Source organism: Oryzias latipes, chromosome 17, assembly GCF_053564925.1.
Source record: "Oryzias latipes strain Hd-rR chromosome 17, Olatipes_Hd-rR_3.1".
Taxonomy (NCBI): domain Eukaryota; kingdom Metazoa; phylum Chordata; class Actinopteri; order Beloniformes; family Adrianichthyidae; genus Oryzias; species Oryzias latipes.
The window spans coordinates 22,813,293-22,835,262 of NC_136253.1; the positions used below are offsets into that span (position 1 = coordinate 22,813,293).

General features: G+C 38.0%; 1 protein-coding gene across 3 annotated transcripts in view; it reads right to left on the reverse strand.

The window, feature by feature from the left end:
• Nucleotides 1–21,970, reverse strand: part of slc6a9 (solute carrier family 6 member 9) — a 98,396-nt gene that overhangs the window by 17,655 nt on the left and 58,771 nt on the right. For all 3 annotated transcript variants that reach the window (XM_020710949.3, XM_011486570.4, XM_011486569.4), the window contains 3 exons: nt 5,980–6,136; nt 1,823–1,954; nt 826–1,102 (listed from right to left, as the gene is read on the reverse strand). In XM_020710949.3, the coding sequence (XP_020566608.1) occupies nt 826–1,102; nt 1,823–1,954; nt 5,980–6,136 (566 nt within the window). The remainder of the gene's footprint in view (nt 1–825; nt 1,103–1,822; nt 1,955–5,979; nt 6,137–21,970) is intronic.

Sequence of the window (21,970 nt, forward strand, 5' to 3'; positions counted from 1 at the left end):
CTTCTAAAAGGCTTTTATTATTGTTATGGTTATTATTAGGTGCATGTTCGCTTATAGTTTTATAATTATGGGGGGGACATTTTTTTGGGATAAAAATGTTGACAGCAAGGGGGGGGGGAATCCCACATTAGGTGATTATAATAATTAAGTTCAATACATGTGAACATTTTTGTCTTAGCAACTTTGACTAGTCAAATATGAAAGTGCATCTTGAGTTATGTCCACATCTGGGATTGTTTAGTTTAGAAAACATGACAGTATTGACAGAGATCACTGAAACTAATGTTCATCAACCAAATTGATTCAAGTTTTGTGGTATAAAGTCTAAAAGTCATAACAATCATCACAACATTGTAATTGTAAAAATACTAATCCAGCTGTGAAGCATTGTTGGGGTAACTTAGTAATTTGGAGCTTCTTTGTGGCAGGACAAATTCTGTCCCGAAAATAAAATAAATTCAGGTGGCAATCTTAAATCATGGCAGTAAAAGGGTCACCCATTTAGACCATTGACTCTAAATGGGAACTGGACTGAGTGACACCCCCCCCCCCAACCCCCACACACACACGTTACAAAGAGGAAGTACCAGGTGCCCCCAAAATCCCAAATTGCTAATAATAACTCATCATATTTCTCAGAATAACCATTGAACTGCTACGTTTTATTGACATGCTTTTTTTTTTAATTCTTTATTCAATAAACTGAAAAATACTTCCACACAAGCTTTAAAGCCCTTCAGTGGCATCAACATAAATTCATCTGAAATCTTTTTTCTGCTTTTATAGTCTTTATAATTTTGATTTGTTGTTGGTTGGTTTTCTTACTTCCAGTATTCTTCACTGGGACTGGTCCTCTTGGTGCGATTGACAACCTCGGACACCCCTGCCACCAGGCTGGTGGTTGCGTTCGCAAGGCTGTTATTGATTTGGTAGCCGCTGCCCACCACGCCGCTGCAGTCTGGCGTGTTCCAGGGGTTGTTGCAATAGGTCCAGGGCAACAGGTTTGTCATGGACATAAAAAAGTAGTAGAAGGCGATGCAGATGACCACGTTGTAATAGATCCCAATGTAGGTGGACACCACCATCATGCCATAGCCAACACCTGGAGAGGAGAAGAAAACGGAAAAACAAAACAAGAGCGATGAAATGTGGATTCCAAAGTTGGGAAAGAGTTTTAGAGAACAAAAGATCTATTTATTGTAAAGCTAAAACAAACCGGGCATGTGACACACGTTCAAGTAGGTGGTAAACGCAGATTCTTGAAGGTACTTTCAGCTTTTGGTGTTCATGCTGGACAAGCTTCTACTCTTTAATAGCCCGTGTCCACCAGTTGGAAGAGGCTAGGTGCGAAATATCGAAGCGATTCCATCTTCGCTAATCTTGCTCCAAGCTTTTTCTTTCCCAGCTCTTTTACAATAAATAAAGGACTTGATGCCATAAAATTCCACCAAACGCAGTTATAAATTTTGCCTCCGGCACTTCCGTTAATTAAAACAGAAGCCAGCCATACTTCAATACCAAATCAAAATCCCTTGCAAGATGCGTTGAAAGGCCACACGTTTTGTAAGATCAGCCAGAAAACGGTCGCAGAGACTTGCGTAGCGTGAATTTGAGAGTTTTGAACACGGGAAACCGGAAACAGGCATTTATGTGCGTTTACTAAGACTTTTCTTTGGAAAAGTCTTAACTTTTTAGCTTTACATTTTGCTTATTCATTCTGTTCTTTTGATCCATACTTGTCTGCGATCATCTGCACAAAGTCAACAACCGTATTAATATCCAGAAGAAGAAAAACCGGCCAACACATTATTAAAACTCTTACCTTTGAACATGGGGCTGATCTTCCACACACCCAGACACCCCTGGCTGGCAAACTGGCCAAAGGAAAGCTCAAGAAAGAACAGAGGAATGCCGCAGAAGACCAACATGATGAAGTACGGTAGCATGAAGGCACCTGGGACAAGAGCAAAAAAGCAAAAAGCACATTTGAAAACAAATCCAACATGTCATCTGATCAACAGTTTAAGTGTGAGTGTTTGATGTTTGTGTAACACTTTATAATAAGGTACCCTTCATTAACATTAATTAATTAATTAATTAACACATTTTTTAGAATTATTTAAACAATTAAATAATTTGCTAACAGACGCTTCCCTGCATTACAAAATGTAGTATTTAATGCAATAGTTAACAGTTAACTGTTTACTATTTAACCCTACTTAATGCATATCAAAGCATTAATAACTAATAATACGTTATTTAACAGTTAAGTAATGCTTAATTATGCATCAACTAATGCTAATAAAGGATACTTTAGACACTTTAACTGATATTTTAACAAGCCAAAGAGTAAAGTTGACCAGCTTTAATAACATTTTATCTAAAAATAAACATACAAAAATAAATAAGTAAATATTTACCCCAACGAATAGCATCCATGCTAGCAAGATGGTGTTTCTACTGGACCATAAAATCAGACATAATAACAAGAAATGTGTTTTATGGTGGGTTTTTATGTACCATTCAAGTGTGATGGGGGGTCTGTTGCCAGGGTAACAGGGTGTCCCACAAAACCTTCTAGTGTCATCAGGCAGTGTCTGAGAGCTAATAAATAATTCATAGTTAATTCTGAACCCGTTTTTGTCCCTTTCTGGGTCATAGGACTGCTGGAGCCTATCCTTGCCACTCGTTAGCGAAGGCAGGGGACATCCTGGACAGGTTGCCAGTCTGTCGCAGGGCCACAATCACAGACCCAAGAGTAACCAATTAACCTATTAAGCATGTTTTTGGATGGTGGGAGGAAGCCCATCGTCCAAATAAATGCTAATAAATGTCTGAAAACATCAGAGTCCAAGCATGAAAATGCAACTCCAGTACTTGCCTAATCCTAATTCAAATATTTAAGACTTTAACATTCAAACAGAAATGGAAATCACAGCAAGACAATAATCCGATTTACTTCCTGATAATATTGCAGTGCATATTTTTCGAACTTAAAAAACAACACACATGATTTTGCCCAATCTATCCAAAGCATATGTGGCTCATCTGCTCGCGGAGAAAACATGCAAACGGCATTTTGTCAACATGCTCGTCTGCTGTGAACACAGCTGCTGCACGGTGAGAACAGCATGTCAGCAGCAGCAGCAGCACCTGGATTCATCATTTGCGGTCAGACACACTTTGACACTTCTCACAGCCCAATAAACACATCGGCTGTTACATAAAAATCACAGACTAAGTAACAGATTTTGGCTCACTTAAGCACCTTGCGTAGCACATTTACAAATGAAAAAACGAGAAATGGAGATCATTCTATACACATGAGCCTGAGACTCTTGAATTTGAAGGCATCGTCAGAATCTTCAGCTTGTTTCTTTCTGGAGATAACAGCACAACTCTTGACCCCTCTCTTTTCTGACACTATTGTAGATTTACTTTAAGGCTTGGTGATATATTCCTGTTGTATAAAAGCGATGCTGTCAAACAAATAGAAGAAAGGGGAAAATTTCAGGGACGGTGCTCGACTAGTTTTGATTCTCTTTGTTTTAGACAGACTTTGTTCTGAAGTTGGGTTTCAACAAAGCAATGACCACGGTAACAGAATACTACCGTATTACCTCGAAATCAAGTCCTTTACATTCATACTTCAACTTTTTTGGGTCTCTGCCACATGTTCTGTTTACTACTTTTAGGTCGCCCACACATTTAGGTGAAGATACAATCAAACAAATAGGATTAAATTGTCCACAATTGTGGAAGTTTTAAATAATTTTACATTTCATTTAAAGAATTTTTGGTTAACATAATCATGTCCTGCTTTGGCAAAAAGCAAACAAACATAAAAAAAAAAAAATTAAAAATCCCAAACCATCAGCTTTCCACCTCCATGCTTAACAGTCAAACGTTCTTTAATTTTTTTGTTTTGTTTTTCTGAATTTTCTCAAATTTACAAATTACTGCTTTGTACTTTTCTAAGCATTGATCCCCAAAAAAAGGTCAATTATCTTGCATGTCTCTAGAAGCATAACTCCCTTTTAATATTCAAGTTTTGAAGAAAAATAAATCAGTAAAAAAAAAGTTAAAAAAGAGGAATGGAAAACAATGGCATTTTAACTCTCGGCACAAGCTGTAACTAGAACATATTCTAAAGCAAGTTTTTACTACTGTTTTTTCCACGCTAGGCCTAATAGGGTGCACTGTCAATGCGTTACAGAGTTAATTCAGTCTCAACAATCAGAAATGCACACAAACTGTTTCACAAATACACACACTCTGTTTTACAAATATATATTTCTGCAAACATGTAATATAAATTCACAAATCCACATGAAGTGGATTTCACAAATGCACACAAACTGTTCCTCAAACATGATTATGAGGTACTACTACTACTGCTACTGCTACTACTACTACTACTACTACTACTACTGCTACTGCTACTGCTACTCCTGCTACTACTACTATTACTACTACTACTACTACTATAGTCCTACAACAACAAGGATTACGTCAGAAAATCTTCTTGTTTATTTCTAAGATTTTTTATATTGAAATATGGATCATAATTGGTAAAGAAAATGCTCAATAGCTCTAAAAATACAGAAGCTACTGTCACCAAATGTTCTAGTTGGTCAGTAAGGTCATGATTAGTCAGTATAGAAAGTTTGGTGTCAATAGCTTCAGTATCTTTAGAGCCATTGAGCAAAGATAAATCCATCAGAATGTATTACTTGTGTTAACAGTAACTCCCAACTTTGCTAGTAACACTGTAAAAAAACCACACAGTCCAACACCGCTACACGTTAGTCATATTAGAAGCGTTAAACATGATATAGTTTTACTGTAACTCCCAACCTTGTTTGTAACGCGTGAAAAAAACAAAACAACTACACACAGGTTCTAAACCCTACGTACTAAAAAACGACATAGTGCGGCACTTTTTTGTGCCCTGAACTTTAAAAGAAGTTCGGACACCATGCTCATTACTTTTTCTTTTTTTAACGGCGGATTTCATCGATTTCACTGAGTTAAAATCTGATTAATATAAGCGTTTTGTCTTCCAAAGATAAAAACGGTGGTTTATGAAAAAAAAAACATTTACATACATTTCTTTGGAAAAATTGTTCCGACGCAATGCATTGTGGTCTATATTCGCCCACTGGTATATATTCGCACACTGGTTTTTCGCAGAGACTTCTGGGAAATTTCCAGGGCACTCGATTTTGGAACTGTCGATTCGGACAGCAGTATAAAATGGTGAACGCACTATATAGTGCACTATGTAGTGAGTAGTGAAGGAATTCGGACACAACCATAGTCGAACACCGCTACACATTAGCAATTTTAGAAGCGTTAGCCATGATAAAGTTTTACTGTAACTCCCTTTGTAACACGTAAAAAAAACCCAGACCGATACCGCCAAAACAAACGTTACTATGACTACGCTAACTCCCAACCTTAATAGTAATATAAAAAAAAAAACACAGTCCAACACGCTTTATGTTAGCCATTTTAAAAGTGTCAGCCATGAAACAGTATCTACAATATCTTTAATTACTCACACCCTTGTCTGTAACAGGTATTAAAACATTCTATTACCGCTGAAACAAACTCCCAACATTCTTAGCAACATGTATCAAAAGCATAGACATTAATAACCACGATAGCATATTTCCGATAGCACCCAACTTTGTTTCAACATAAATGAGGATATTTCGTCAGCGTGCCGAAGTCAAAATGACTTCGACATCAATTAGCACAACCAGAATGAATCCACATGTAAGGCGCTCCGGATTATCAATTATTTATTTAATAAACAACAGAGGGCTGTCAGGTGAGCCTTATGGTGCAAAATATACGTTACATGATATTTTACTTGGATTGTACTAAAGAGTGTCTGGTATTGTTGAAGCTTTTCTTGTTTTTGTTGTATTCTTTTAATTGATGGTTCATAGATACAATTGAGATTAGCCATACCTCCTCCATTTCTATAGCAGAGGTAGGGAAACCTCCAGACATTGCCAAGGCCCACAGCATAGCCCACACTTGTGAGGACAAACTCAATCTGGTTGCCCCAGTTCCCTCTTCGGAGGTTTTCGTCCTTCTTCACTGGCTCTCCTGGAACGGCTCCATTCTACAAACAAAAACAAAACAAAAACAAAGACAGAGGTGACTTTAAGTTGCAGGAATGGGAGTGCCGTCCTTTGAAAGTGCTGGTGCAGCAGGTCCAACACAAGGAACAATAAATCATCACATTAAGGGCATAAATCACAAAGTGATTCAAAAGAGGAATCTTTTTAAGGAGGCCTTTTTTCCTAATGCTGAGAGAGTTTAAGCAACTATTTGCATTTGAATCTGTAATGATGATAAACTGAACCTCTTTCCCGGTGCACGAGAAAGCTGTGTCATGTTTACGCTTGCAGGCATTGGACATAATCTGTAAAGTATCTCCTCAAAGTCTGCCATAAGGTGGGGTCATTCAGGCAGACAGGATGCAGAGTGAAATCAGTGCCTTCAGAAAAGCCCAAAAGTATTTAGTCTTGTTGATTTCCAGCTCTCCTCTGTCGCCTCCATCACTCCATCTGCCAGCATCAGATGGCGCCTCTCCCATGACCTCCTCTATACCCTCAGTTGTAGTTCTTTTTTTTGAGTGCTTGCGTATTTGGGTTGATAAGAAAATGACTTCACGTTCGTTTGAAAAAAGCTCACGTAATGTGATGTGGGTTCGTCAGTCAAGCTGGGGGCACACAGGGCATGTGACGTGTGTATAAGAACACGTCAAACACAGGTTCTTGAATGTACTTTTCTACCGTTTACAAGCACATGTCTGCCACCTACAGTTGGAAGAGGCAATGAAATGTCAAAACGGTAAAAATCTCGTAAATCTTGCTCCGGGCTTTTTCTTTCACAGCTCTATTCCGATATATCAAAGACTTGGTGTCATTGAATTCCGTCCGGAGGCATTCAATGATTTCTCCTTCATGATCAATTTACAAACAGTTGGCACTTCCGCGAATAAAAAGGGTCGCCATCCATAAGTCGCAACCAAATCCAAGTCCCTGATTGGTCAAAGTTTAACCTGGTTTATTTTGCAACATGCGTTCTATGGCCATACTTATTGTACGTTGGGCTTAAAAACGTGTATAGCTACACGTGAATGCCAGAGTTTAGAACACGGTAAGATGTGAGTTGACTCAGAACAGCACAAGAGTATAACCATCCAACGGGAGACTCCTAATGAAACCTATGGGTAAATAAACCAAAGACAAAATAAATACAGAGGGGCCTGACATAAAGACATATTAAAGATCATAATAACAAATAAAAAAGCAAAACAAGACAACAACAAAAAAAACTAACAATACATTTTAGAGATCAAAACAACATTCTAGAAACCAACATGTAAAAAGAAAACACTTCAGGAAACAAAAGTCAATTCCCAAATTCCAAATGAAATGTTAAAAAATGGGAACACACAGAACAGGTAGCTATAATGGGATGACACTGAATGGATAATGATGTTTGAGTTTTGAAGTAGAGGGAAAACAGAAGGATGTTTTCCCAAACTGTGATAAAGAGTTGATTAAGTGATCCCCAAACCTTTGCAGCGGCGGTGGAAGATACCAAATGAGAAGGTGAACAAATGTCTTCATCCAATCAGGGATCTCTATTAACAACTCATGATATCCAACTTTTCCGATTTTCTATTTTGCTTCATCTTTTTAATATTTCATTATTTTCAGGAAATTAAGTTTGTTTCCCGAAACATTTCCTTTTTTATACTGTTTCATTTCTTTTTGAACAGTTTTTTTAACATGCATTTTGTTTTGATTTCTAAAATGTAATGTTGCCATTTGTTTTGCTTTTTTAAATTATTGCTATAATGTTTGAAATGTTTTTTTAGTGATTTGTTGGTGTGATTTGCACTTCAGAACCACATAAAAAAGGCTTCTTTAACCGATTACTGTTTGAAATATGCAAACAAGGTGCTTTTAAGGAAAAAAATAACACATTTTGCAAGTTCTGGCTAACTGACTCTTTTCCCATTTAAGTACAACTGGGGTAAAAACAGAAAGTGAGCTCTGAAGCTACATTCACATCGCCCTCGGCAACGCTCGTTCAAGCCACCGCTTCCAAAGAAAAGTCTATAAAATGCGAATTTTGAAGTTCCGCGTTCTAAACTTTTGCGTACACGCGCAGCTATGCAAGTTTGTACAACTGTTTTTGGGCTCTACGTGCAAAACGCGCATTCAAAGTAAAACTGGGTGGAACTTTGATCAATCAGGGACTTTGAACCAGTTTGAAAACTGATCAAGGAAAAGAAATTAAAAATGCTTAATTTCCGTAATTACATGACACCAGCTCTTTCATAAATCTGAATAGAGCTGTGAAAGAAAAAGTCAGGAGCAAGATTTAGTGAGACTTGCACCGCTTCAACATTTTGCACCAAGCCTTTTCCAACTGAAGGGGGCGGACTGGTAAACAGTAGAATAGGAAAAAGGAAGAAGCTCCTCCCTCCTGGACCAGTGTGAACACCATGGGTTATATACCGTTAAAGCTTTCTTGAACGTTCAACATGCCTGGAGTGTCTCCTAATGTAATGAGCAAAGAAATGAGGAATTGTTTTGCTCCGATTACCTCAAGTTTCCAATACTTTTCTTCCAAACAAAAATAAATTTAAGACCATGTTTTGTTGATGTTTGTGTAAGGATTTTATTGTCTTAACATTTATGCCTTCAAGCCCATTTCCCAGACATCATATAAATCTCCCTCCTATGACTGTTGTTTCCTAGACCAACTGAGACATGGTCTGCATTAGCAAAAGACAACAAAGTAAACAAACAGCTGCCATATTTTCTTCCAAGCTCTATCGATTGCCTCTGAGTCCAGCTGTGGTCACATGACAGGAGGACAAGAACCAAGCAGAGCGCTTCCAGCATCCTTGACCTTTCTCAGTGTGGGGCTTCGTGCAGCAGGTGCAAAAGACAGGAAGATCAGCAAACACAAGCTTTGTCTGCGAGGGGGGATGTCAGAGTGACCCCGCCGTCGCAGCAGTGTGTGGTCTCTGGACCCACAGCAAGCCCGCCACTGCAAATGTTGGACGTTTTTTTCTAGAGTGGAGGTTGGAGGGGGGAAAAGAAGAGTCAGAGGCGGTGTGCAGCTGTTGGGGGGTGTTCACTTTGGGCCTGACGGTGCTACTTGGGCGGATTTTCCAATCGACATGCATGAACACAGACCTACAATCAGAATCCGGGAAAAAGTCTGGACCGAGGCAGACAGAGGGAGTTTGAGTGCCGCTGGTTCAAATCCTGGTTCACCACCAACAGATCAGACAGTCGGCATAAAGCAGCATAGTTTCAATTATTTAACTACAAAAACAGATGAACATGAAAAACAAAAATACTTCAATTTGAAAAACAAAACAGATTTTTTTTATTCCATTAAAAAGTTATTTTAATGTGTTTTAAGGTAATGTTTTTCATTTAAACACAAACAAGATTTATCCCAGCTAGAAAGGAGGCCATCTTATTTTTGTTTTAAAATGACAAAACAAACACCATTTCAAACGCATTGTACCATGGTCCGGGTGAATTCAAGATTCTGATTGGCTGCTGGGTGTGCATTAAAAAGTGATGACACGGATAATGCACGCCTAAAAAAGAAGTTCTGGTCACATAGCTTAAATGTTCTGCCCTGCATATATAGCGCTTTTCTGCCGCTGCAGTTGAGGTCGGTGCCGCAACACGTAACAAATATCGACCGTTTTTTGTGGAAAAAGCGATCCAAACCGAAAAAAAAAAAAACGAGAATAAAGTACTAAAAACTGGTTGAATATTTATTTCTCTTGTAAGTGACCATGGTATAAGCGGGTTAACGGCCTTTGAAGTGTGCATTATCAGCATCAACGCACTTCGCTCTAGCAACTATCAAACGTTTCTGATAATGCCCACTTTGTCGGCCATTAACCTTTACCCAAAACATACATTTGTCACATTTTACATTAATATTGCAACAAAATCAACTGCAAAATTCCTCTTTTGACATCCTTGACTGACTTCAGTTTCTGTCTTCCAACCTTTCTCCCCTTTCCGTTTGTGTCACATGACACCCGGGGACCATCTGTGCTTTATGTAAGGGCCACGCAGACCCCCTCCCTTAGTTTGCAACTTTTCTATCTCTCCAAGGACTTGTAATAAAGTGTGAGTGCAGACGTCGTGTCTGAGTGGAACTCATGTCTGTGCTTTTGCTTCATTAGGAAAACAAAGGCGCTGCGCCAACAACCACAACTTTTCTTTGTTCTAAATTCATCACAAATGTTATCACTATCTATGAAGAACAACTTGAAGCTTTAAAAAATACAAGAGGATGTTGTACTGGAGCAGGGAAGTCATTTTTACAGAAATATTGACAGGTGAACTGTTGCTCAGGATGACACTTTAGACCGAAATGACTGATTCCAGTTTTTTTTTTTTTTTTATTCATTTTAAATGAATGGTGTGTTTGCATGTCACAGTGAGGGTTTTCATACATGTGAAGGTCTGTGTTGCACCAAAACCACACAACATGTACAAAACGAGCTTTAAAAGACAGAACATAAAGTACGAATGTGTTTTTTCAGGTGATCTTTATTCAAAACGTCATGCCAACATACCTTTACCACGTGATGGTTTTGATTCTAAGTAGATGTTAAATTGAGGTTATTTTCGTGGTTTGATGCATCTTTGGATCAATAGGCCTCAAGGGGTTAATGTAAGATAGATGGAATGCAGATAGTAATAAAAAAAAGACACTAAATAAAATTTAGAAATCCTTAATTTGTCCATCAATGGGAAAACATGACAACAACAAAAATCACAAAATTTAACATTTATTTTTATGCTCGTTTCTTTCACACAACTCCCGGTCCATCAGGGGTTAAATTTCACAATTTGTCTCCCCTTCACTAAGCTGAATAAACAAATATGTCTGCTCAGATTCAAACTGTAAATACCAGAAGAGCTGCTTTTCCACTTCATGCAGGTTTGGACTGTAGGATGCGGAAGTGACATAAATGAGGATCATCAATGTATCTACATGGCTTCCAATAAAAACCTGAGGAAAAGGATAGATAAGGTTTGATGGTGTGAATGGTAAAATAACATAAACCTTTTGAAAAAAGGACCTTTCCTTTTCTTTTAGTTGCGCTTTAGCTGCTTCAAGTAAAAAGTTTAACAGATGTGGTTCCATCCTCTTAGATCTCTTCATTTAGGATATCATCACTAATCTTCCCCCAATTACCACAAAATGCAGAAAGAAACTAATTTTGCTAGGAAGATTTTATTTGTATCTTTGCATATCCGGTAAAATGACAAAATCTCAACAAGTATTTTTGTTTCGTTTCTTGTTTAAACTCAAACTTTATTTATTTATATAGCGCCTTTCATTTCAGTTAAAAACACAAAGCGCTCAACATAAAAAGCAGATAAAACAGTCATAAAAAAAATGAAAATTGTTAAAAACAGAAAACAAAGAACAATCCCACAAAGATGGGACCCCTCCCTCTGAACAGAAACAAAGAACTGCAGCTTAAAGAAGGTCTGGCTTGGTACTGCTGTGAGGAAACGATATCATGGGGATCCATTTATTCCAAGGCCCAGCCGGACCACAGGGTTCAGTACCACAGTGCCCGTCCAACACAGAGCAGCCTAGGGCCCACTCCATGGCTATTAGACTACCGAGCGGGACCCCAGCATGCCCAACAAGAACGGGCACCGCAGCAACAGCACCCCCTACAGGTTAAGCTGGTGGTGCCCCAGAACAATGGATACCCAAGAGGAAACACTGGAGTAAAAAAACATCAGAATAAAAACTATCATAAAATAACAACAATAAAAATAGAAAAAGATAAAAAGTAAAATAAGATATAACAATGTTATTAATTAAAAAATAAAATACGTAAACTGATTAAACCATAACCTAAGTATCATTGGTAAAATAACAATAAAAATAATAGCACATTAAAAACAGAGATAATAATAGTCCTTACAAATAAATAAATGAATAAATACGTAAACAAATAAATTAATTAATAAATAGATAAATAATAAAAGACATAAGAAATTATCAAAGTCATGTATAAGCCAGATTAAAAAGGTGGGTCTTGAGCCTCTTCTTAAAAACCTCTATGGTTTCTGCGGCTCTGAGGTTCTCTGGCAGGCCGTTCCACAGGCGAGGACCGTAATGGCAGAACGAAGCCTCACCGTGTGTCTTGGTCCTTACCTTAGGGACAACCAAGAGGCCAGTGCTAAAGGGCCTCGGGGTCCGCGAGGGCTCGTATTTTAAAATAATATCATTTAAATAAGAAGGCCCAAGACCATTAAAACATTTATAAACCATTAAAAGAACTTTAAAATCAATCCTGAAACGCACAGGGAGCCAATGCAGCGACTTTAAAATCGGTGTAATGTGTTCCCGCCCTCTGGTCCTTGTCAGAACTCGTGCCGCAGAGTTCTGCAATAGTTGTAGATTTGAGATCGACTTTTTCGGTAAACCAGAGAGCAGGGCATTACAATAATCTAAAAGACTAAAACTAAAAGCATGCATTAGCACCTCTGTGCTGGCAAGAGAGAGGAACGGGCGGACTCTGGCAATGTTCTTAAGATGGTAAAATCCTGTTTTCACAACGTTTCTGATGTGAGGAATAAAACACAGCTAAGAGTCAAAAAGAACGCCCAGGTTTCTCACACATTGAGAAGATTTAAAATTCCTAAGTTTGGGTAAAATCATCTCTCTCTTGTCTTCAGGACCAATGATTAAAACTTCTGTTTTGTCCTGGTTGAGCTGCAAGAAATTTTCTGCCATCCACAACTTTATATTTAAAATGCAGTTTAAAAGAGTGTGTACAGGTTCAAGGTCATCAGGAGACACGGCGATGTAAAGCTGTGTATCATCAGCATAGCTGTGAAAGTCAACGCCGTGTTTCCTGATGACATCCCCAAGAGGCAACATATACAAGTTAAAAAGTATCGGATCCAAAATTGAACCCTGGGGAACCCCACAACCTATTTCATGGACTCCTGAGGAACGAGTATCCATACTTACAAAAAAGTGTCGATCTGTGAGATAGGAGTGAAACAAGTTAAGAGCAGTTCCTTATCTTACGACACTTAACTTGTGACACCAACTTACTAACTTTTCTTGAAAACATCTTATTTTAAGTAATATTTCTACTAAAACAATTTTTTACTGATAATTTAAATACTTTGTTTTAAACTTTATTTTGTCTTATTTTAATTGGTCTAAAATAAGGATAGTTAGACTGCTGTGGCACTTTAAATAGAATATTTTTTGAGAAAAAAGAATTGGCATGTATTTAAAAGTATATACATAAATTTTATTTTTTAGCAATACACGCTAATTTTAGAACATAACATTTCCAATTATCAGAGCAAAACACCTAAATATGAGCTAATTTCAAGACTGATCCGGTCCGTGGGTCATTTGGTACCGTTAAGCACAGAAAGAATAAATGACTTAGATTCCTTCCGTTTTATTTATTTCAGAATCTGAAAGATGTTTTCTATTGAAATATTTCCCCTATCTCTGTTACATCCATTGATGTCACTGTTGACGCAGGCCAAGGCACTCTTCTCGGTCACGTGATAGGTTACCGCTAAAATAAAACCCAGAAGCTAGCAAAATGAGTAAAAAACAAACGTCTTTGGAAAGTTTCTTTGCCAGCCAGGAGACAGAAGAGGAGCCTTTGACTACAAAAAAAACAAAGCTACATTTAATAGACAGTACTTCTTTGTTGCACCATGAGTGTGGGAAGGGGAGAGGATGATTACACCTGTGTGATGTACAATGTCATGTCCTTCATCGTAGCGTTGCTACAATAATCGGCAGCCTCATCTTTAAGACCAGTCCATGAAAACTTTGGCGTCATACCGGTCCGCGGCGTTAAAAAGGTTGGGGACCACTGCTAAAAGGACAGGACATCACAAATTATTTTAAAAATGTTACCAAGACAAATTCTCCTAGTTCTATATGCAGGTTTTTTACATTTACAATAAGGGAAAAACATAGTAAATTCCAGGTTTTATTTTACTTCTTTTGAGAGGGAAGTTTTTTCCAGTGAAGTTCTTGGTACGATTACCAAACACTTGTTCTCCCAAATTCCCACTTTAAATTTCTGGCAAACACACCTTTGACAACCTGAGCTTTTCTGCATACAGATGGGTGACCTTCTAATTATGTCCAAAATTCTCAAACTTTCCCTTAATTTATTAAGTATATACGAAGCTGCTGACATGTGACAAATTACTAACAAAGGATGTGTTTCTAAACACTTTTTAAAGGACCAACTACATGTCCTCTATCATTAGAAAAAAATACCACAAGAACCTGGTCAAAATACAATTTTCATCTCTATATTCCTGGCTGAAAATATATAATATGTAAACGGGGAAACCGAAGACAGCCACAGCAAATGCATTATTTTGACTTTTTCGTTTCGGACAAAATAGACTCTTTGTGCTACTGCCTAACTATGTAGCCATAAGAGGGCCCAAGTCTGGGGCCCCCTATGCCGGTACCTAGCCAGGATAAAAATACAGAATGAATCACAAGTTTATTGTTATTGCAATTTCAACCTTTGCAATATTGCAAAAGACGGCGTAAACTGAGATAAATGGTTCTCTTAAATGTTTGCGTAGATAATTATACAATTGCATGGTAGCTTGAAGTTTTTAACCAATCAAATATTCATTTGACTCATTTGATGGAGCCGTTCACGTTGTTGACCAGTCAATTGGAGCTCTTTTATATTAGATGTCCGCCTCCTATAAAGACATGTAGCTTTTGTAGTATAATTTTAGTTATATTGACTTTTATTTACATTAATCGATTGCAGTGAAATGGAAATGATGTAAAAGTTGTGTTTTGTTTGGCCATCTGTCATGTACCTCGAGTCATCATCATTGCAAAATTGATCACTAACTAACATCGCAAGTTTTGCTCATATTGTGCAGCCTTAAAAAGAAGGCACCAAAGGGTCTAAAATCTACAGAAAGCACCAAGACGCGCAGACAACAGTTTGACAGACACAGCACCCACTTCTCAAATGGTCTCCCGACAGCTGAAACCAGCCCTGCATGGCGTAAAGAGTTGTCCTATTGCAATGCGGCACAAACAACAACATTGCTTTCAGGGTGCGAAGGCACAAACACTCACGCTGTGCCTTCGCACACATTGAAAACTGCCTTCGCGCCAGTCTCTAAAAGCCATACGTGCATTTGCATGAATTTATGACAACACCCTCCATTATTTCCAGCTCTTTCTGGCTGTATTTGTCATAAAATGCTCATATAATTGGAGCAAGAAAACAGTTGGTGAATTTCGGAGCTCTGCAAAGACCTGATAATCTCCTCTGCAGAAAAGGATTTGTTAATATTGTGCAACTGCTTACTGTGCATGTCATTTCCTGTCTGAAAGAGTTTTATTTAAAGACACCTCCTGTAGAGTGATGGCATGTTACTGACAGCTCAACAAGTGTTCTCAGGGAAAAGAGTCCCTGTATGTAAGCATATAGAGGAAGTTTGCTGAATGCACAAAAAGGGTTTCGTGGTACACCTGGAAAAAGGAGCCTCTTGTGTAGGTGAAATTGACCAACCAAATGGTTATGGTAAGTATATGCACTTGTTTTAGGTGAGGCTGGAGCCCCCAGCCCCAAAATCTGTTCCAATCTAGATGAATCATAAGTTTTGGCATTAAATTTTTAAAGACTCAATCAGACGAAAATTGCATTTTGGTGTTTTTTTTTGTTTTTTTTAACTTCCAGCAACCAATCAGAGCTGAAAGACTCCTGTAATTTTACTGTTACAATAAGGGGTAATGAATCTTCTAACGACCAAAGTATATATTTGTACAAAAGACAATTAAACGAATGAGTAAAAGAACCAAAGAAGGCAGTTGTTTTCATCAGGATGTGTACAAAGATGATGGAGAGGGGCCGAGGAGGAGGAGTTTGCTCCTACAACACATAAAAAATAAAAAGTTTACAAGACTTCCCAGGATTCCACAAGGTAAAAAAAAAAAAATGACTATAAAAGAAATATAACATTTAAATACATTTTTGATGTTGATATTTGATGATCAGCATGTAAAGCTTTCATTGGAAAAGTTTTGACTTTAGCCTAAAAAAAATTAAGTGTAGATTGTTGGATGTGGAAACTGAGGGAAATATTTTGACATTTGTCACATTGTAAATTCAAATACTGTATTCTAGGTACTATGAGGCTCCCTTAAAAGTCTTAATTTTTTTTTAAAAATGGCAGTGGTGGTGTTGGATTGTAGTTTTTATAGGTGTTACTAAAAAGATAGAAAGTTAGCCTAGTCACAGTAGCATTTCTTCTAGCTGTATTGTTTCTTTCTTTCAACGTGTTGCGAAAAAATGTAGAACAGGTATTGTTAAAACGCTAACACGTGGCTAATGTATAGCAGAGTCAGACTTTTTTGTACTTGTTGCTAACAAGGTTGAATGTTATTTATGAATACGTTAACATGGCTAATGCGTAGCGGAGTCTGACTGTGCTTTTTTTTTGCAATTATACTAACAAGGTTGGTAATTAATTGGTTGGTAAGGTTGGTAAATAGTTGCAGTAACGGTTGTTTCAGTAGTATTAGTCTGTTTTTAACGTGTTGTAAACAACGTTCAAAGTTACAGGTTTTGCTAATACGCTAATGCTTCTTGGCTAACGTGTAGCAGCGTTCGGCTTGTTTTTTTTTTTTTTTATGTAACAAGGTTAAGTATTATTGTATATATGCTAACGTGACCAACGTGTAGAGGTGTTGGACTGTGTTCATTTTCTGTGTTACTAACAAAGTTGGGAGCTAACTTAGTCATTGTAACGTTTGTTTTAGAGGTATCATTTTGATTTTTATGTGTTGCAAACAAGGTTTGGACTTCCGGGTATTATTGGTACACTAATGCTTAAAACGTTGGTAATGTGTAGCGTAATACAAACAAGTTGCATAGTTACTGTGAATGCAGCTAGAAACGCTGTTTTACTTAATTTGCCTTATAGTTCGGTACGCCTTATAATCCAGTGAGCACTATTTTGCGAAAAATACGGTGAGCAGCTAATCAATCAGTTAACTTATGGGGCACCATCTGAATGATTGATTTTTTCTTTTTTTTTTGCATAAAAATCTCGAATACCAGTTGATGGATAGCCCAGACAACCACCGCTCCAAACAAATAGTAAAATGTGCATGATTAAATCGTGATAATAATGAGAAGATTGAAAGTCACTCTGTCACACCATCTCTTTCTGTGTTTTATAAGCTAAACTTTTATGTTATTTTTCCACAAACAAGTAAAACAAAATGTCACATTCTAGAAGTTTCCCAGCTAAAGCTTTGATATCTTCAAAGTGGCACGCATAATCTCCCCCTGCCTCACCTAAGTCCAGTTTAGTAAACACGTCTGTCTGAGGGGACTGAATCCCCCTTGGCTATTATGGGACAAAAAGCCTACCGGATCCCCCAAAAACTGGGCAGCTCAAAGCATCTTTTATGAGTGGGCTGTGAGGTGAGAGTAATGGGCCTAAAGACAGTGTTGACCATGGCTTCTCAACCTGCTACCACTGGGGACACATAGCAAAGAATCCCATTGGGCAGGGTTTGAATAAATTCCCACTCCACGGCTGATTAATTGAATCCAAAGGCTGGGGTGTTTGGGGGAGGAAAGAGGAGGATGAAAGAAAGAATGCTGCTGTCACATGAAGGGTGGGCTATTTGGACATCCAGGATTTATTGAACTTTACGCTTTGACTGCACTGAGGACCAGGATAGTGTGGTTATAGATTGGCTGGAAAACGCCAAAAGATGTTACTGCTTCGTTTGGGTTGGTTTTGGAACGCCGGACCAAACTGCCAGGACAATTTCTAACAGTCACAACAGTTGTTTGGGTGCCGTATACCACTAACCAACTAACCAACAGGATAGGGAAAAGGTTCTTCTCATATATATATATATATATATATATATATATATATATATATATATATATATATATATATATATATATATATGTGTGTGTGTGTGTGTGAAATTCTGAACCGAACCGAGATTGTAGTGTATTGTTACACACCTAATGTATGTATGTATGCATGTATGTATGTATGTATGTATGCATGTATGTATGTATGTATGTATGTATGTATGTATGTATGTATGTATGTATGTATGTATGTATGTATGTATGTATGTATGTATGTATGTATGTATGTATGTATGTATGTATGTATGTATGTATGTATGTATGTATGTATGTATGTATGTATGTATGTATGTATGTATGTATGTATGTATGTATGTATGTATGTATGCATGCAGCCTTTGAAATTAAGTCATTTGGGTCTATTTGTGTATGTTCTAAATCCACTAAAGTAGCACCTTGATGTCTTTCTTATAGCTACCTCAAATTGGTTTTTGACTGTCTGATCTACTGTCCATTTTCAGCAAGTTTGAAAGACTGTTTCCTGTTATTGCTTTAAGAAGATAATCTCCTAATTCCAATTCTGAAATAGACTGTTCTCTGAATAAACAATGGTCTTACATGAGCTTTGGCGGATGAGAGAAATGGAAAGAGACAGACTGAAATAGCGACGGACACTGAGCGCTTTGAAAGAAAGAGACAGATTTGGAGACAGAGGAGCAATGATGGCTGACTTCTCCATGCAGAGAGGCAGGTCCAGCAGGAGCTGCAGCAGCAGCCGCCCTGTGCGCCCCTGCTGCTCTCCTCCGCTTGCTCACCCATTTGCCTAACAAGTTCACTTGTGCGTAGGACCACATCGGGGGTATGGCAGTCAAGTGATGCGCGAGACTGGCCTGCGGAACTGTTGGCGCTCGCAAGCTGTTCACCTGCATCCCTCCGACCGCCGCACAGCCCTCTACTCAAACACACACAAGAGAATATCTTTGTGCGCAGACATGGCATCCAACGATGCCAGCAGCAGCATGAACAAATGGTGTGTGAATAGTAGGCCCAAGCAGCAGTATTTCCAAACATCAGCTGTGGAGCTGAAATTCAAAAAGCCCCTTTGACTTGTTGGGCTGTTTGCTGACTTCTCTCCCCAAAGAACGGACTCACGCATGGATAAAAGAAAAATATCATTCATATTGATAAAATTCGGATTTTTTCTTTTCTTTTTGGAAACGTCAATTTAAGGTATTATCATTTTGAAGAGTTTTGTTGCATTTTTTCTGCTATAAGTTGGGGAAAGTGGCTGACATCTGGAGCTCCATCAGAGTGGCTTTAGGCACCGAACACTTCTCTTTTCTGAAGGATGCATTTAACCTTGTTTCCACTGAGCGGAACGGTACGGTACTTGAAGTGTTTCCATTGTAAAAAGGAACTGTACCATTTTTGGTACAGTTCGTTGGTTGTAGGTCCATAGAAAAATGAACCAGAACGGTTAGGACGGAGCTACTGTCATCGCACAATGAAAACCGTTTCCAAACATCCGATTTTTTTGTCTTTCAGTCATAATTTATCGGGAAGAGATGCCTGCAACAAACACCGAGTTCTGATCAACACTAGAAACTACAAACGTTCCTTGCCATCCTTGGCTATAGCGTGACTCAGAATGAGATGGATAGATTGTGTAGAAATGAGAATGTGTACAAAGACATATCTCAGCAGATGGCAGTTGAAGGATTTCAACGGACGTCGGAGCAGTGTCAGGTAAAGCTTAAGAAGCTAGTACAAGATTAAGAACAACAGCCATAGTGGAAACACCCAAAGTACTTGGAATGGGCAAACCAAGATCGGGAGGGAGGTCTGGACTCTGCAACCTCTCTCGTGGAACCCAATCTGGAGGTAGGTATTTTTTTATTCATTTTTTACAAAAAATCTGTTCAAATCATCAACTTAAGCAAAAACGTCCTGAAATTGCTGCACATAGACATCAACTCTTTGGACAACTTATTTTTGTTGTAAAATCTGCTTCAGTAAAGTTTGTGTGTATTATTCTGTAGGGGCGGGTTGATAAAAATCAATTAATGGATTTAAATCAATCCAAGCTTAATAAATCAATAATCGATCCATAAAAGTAGAGAATCCTCTTTTACACCTTTCCCTTTTCCGGTGACCTAACGCAAAACAGCAGTAAAGTCAAAGTCCGCTAGTTTGATACTAACGTATAATGGAATTTCCCATAGGACGGCTAATGCTAGCTAACGTCTGTTTGACCTAAACCTACATTGCTGACTAAATGAACAGCTTTATTTACCCACAGGCATGAATTTTCCAAACTCCTTGAAGGAAACATTTTTTTTACAGTGGTCTAAAGCAGTGGCCACGGACCGGGGGTTGGGGACCACTGGTCTAAAGCACAGTATTTTTTGCTCAAATCCTCTGGAATGTATTGTTTCACAAACACAGCTACATAAGGCGCAACCATGGTGCAGACGTGGAGCAGAGGTAGAGTAGTCAATCTCTGACTGGAAGATCGCAGGTTCTGTTCCCATGCTACCCGCCTATGTGTTGAAGTGTCTTTGGGCAAGGCACTATAGGTTGGCGCCACACAGCTACTTCTTAAATCTTTTTTTTTTTTGTTTTTTGTTTAACAGACCAAGAGTCTGCTGAAAACATCAAAGATCCTGCCAGGTGTTTTGATCCTGATAATAAAAAACTGTTCAAACACGGTTCATAGTGCAATAAATTTATGGAATGGATGATTAATAGAAACTTCTTACAAATATTGGACACATTCTTTCACTATTCAATACATTGGGCACTATGTAGTACATTCGCACATGGAGTGCTATCCGAATCTACAACTGCAAAATCCCTAGAAATTTCCCAGTAGCCTTTGCAAAAAACCAGTGTGCATCGATGCTCACTAGATTGGGGAAATGTTACATTTTTTAGAAAAAAAAATTATTTGAATGTATTTTTTAAATAAACCATCAACCTTTTCATATCAGAACACATTGGATTTATAAATAGTCATCATAAAATGTTCATTAGTGATTAGGTTTTCACTTCGTGACATAGATGACGTCATAATGCCATTTAAAAAACACAAAGAAAAGAATAGTGAGCGTGTTGATGAATAGCTTTTAAAAACCAGGTGAGGGCACTAAAAAGTTTTATTTAGTAGTTAGGGAGTAGGGAGGGGATTCGGACATGACACTTTATTTTATTTTTTATTTTTTTAAACAGAGATAATAAAGGTCAGAAGTCTAAACAATAAGCCAATGAAAGAACAGCCACCACACAGACCAAGTGTCAGTTGGGGCTTTGATCAAAACAAGGAATACAATCAATTGATCTGTTCAAAATCAATATGATTGTTGCATATTAATGCAATAAACAAATGCTAACAATGTATATTGTTGTGTGAGCAAACCTTTAAATAAGTGTGCCTCTTATACAAAAGTAAATAAAAAAAAATCACCAACTAATCTTTTGTTAATTCCTATTTCAGGCCTCTCCACTGCAGCTATTGTTAGGAACACAATCTACATGTAGTCTTCCTCCCTCCTGACACTGTGCTGCAAATGCATACATCGCACACATGCAGTCTCAACAAGTTTTATCGGCTTTAAACCTCCACTTCTTTTACTTACTCGCACGAAGAACAAGCTGGCTGAACAAGCGTTGTCATCAGCTCTTCTCTCCCCTGGTTTTTGCTTTCTGCAAATTCAGGACAAAGCTCCTGAATAAGCCTCATCAGCCTTTTGTCAGCATCCAGTTTCAGTGTTCAGAATAACCTTTCCTTTTTTTCTTTTTTTTAACAAACTGGCAGCACAATAAAATGTAATTGGAAAGAATGCAGACTGCTCTTGTACGTGCTGATATATTTAAGTTTTTGCAAAAAATTGTCATTTGTTCATCTTTAGAATAATAGATTGTGAAGCTGTGGTGATGTTAGGGTATATTTCTTTGTATTTCAAATATAATCAAGGTCATATTGTTATG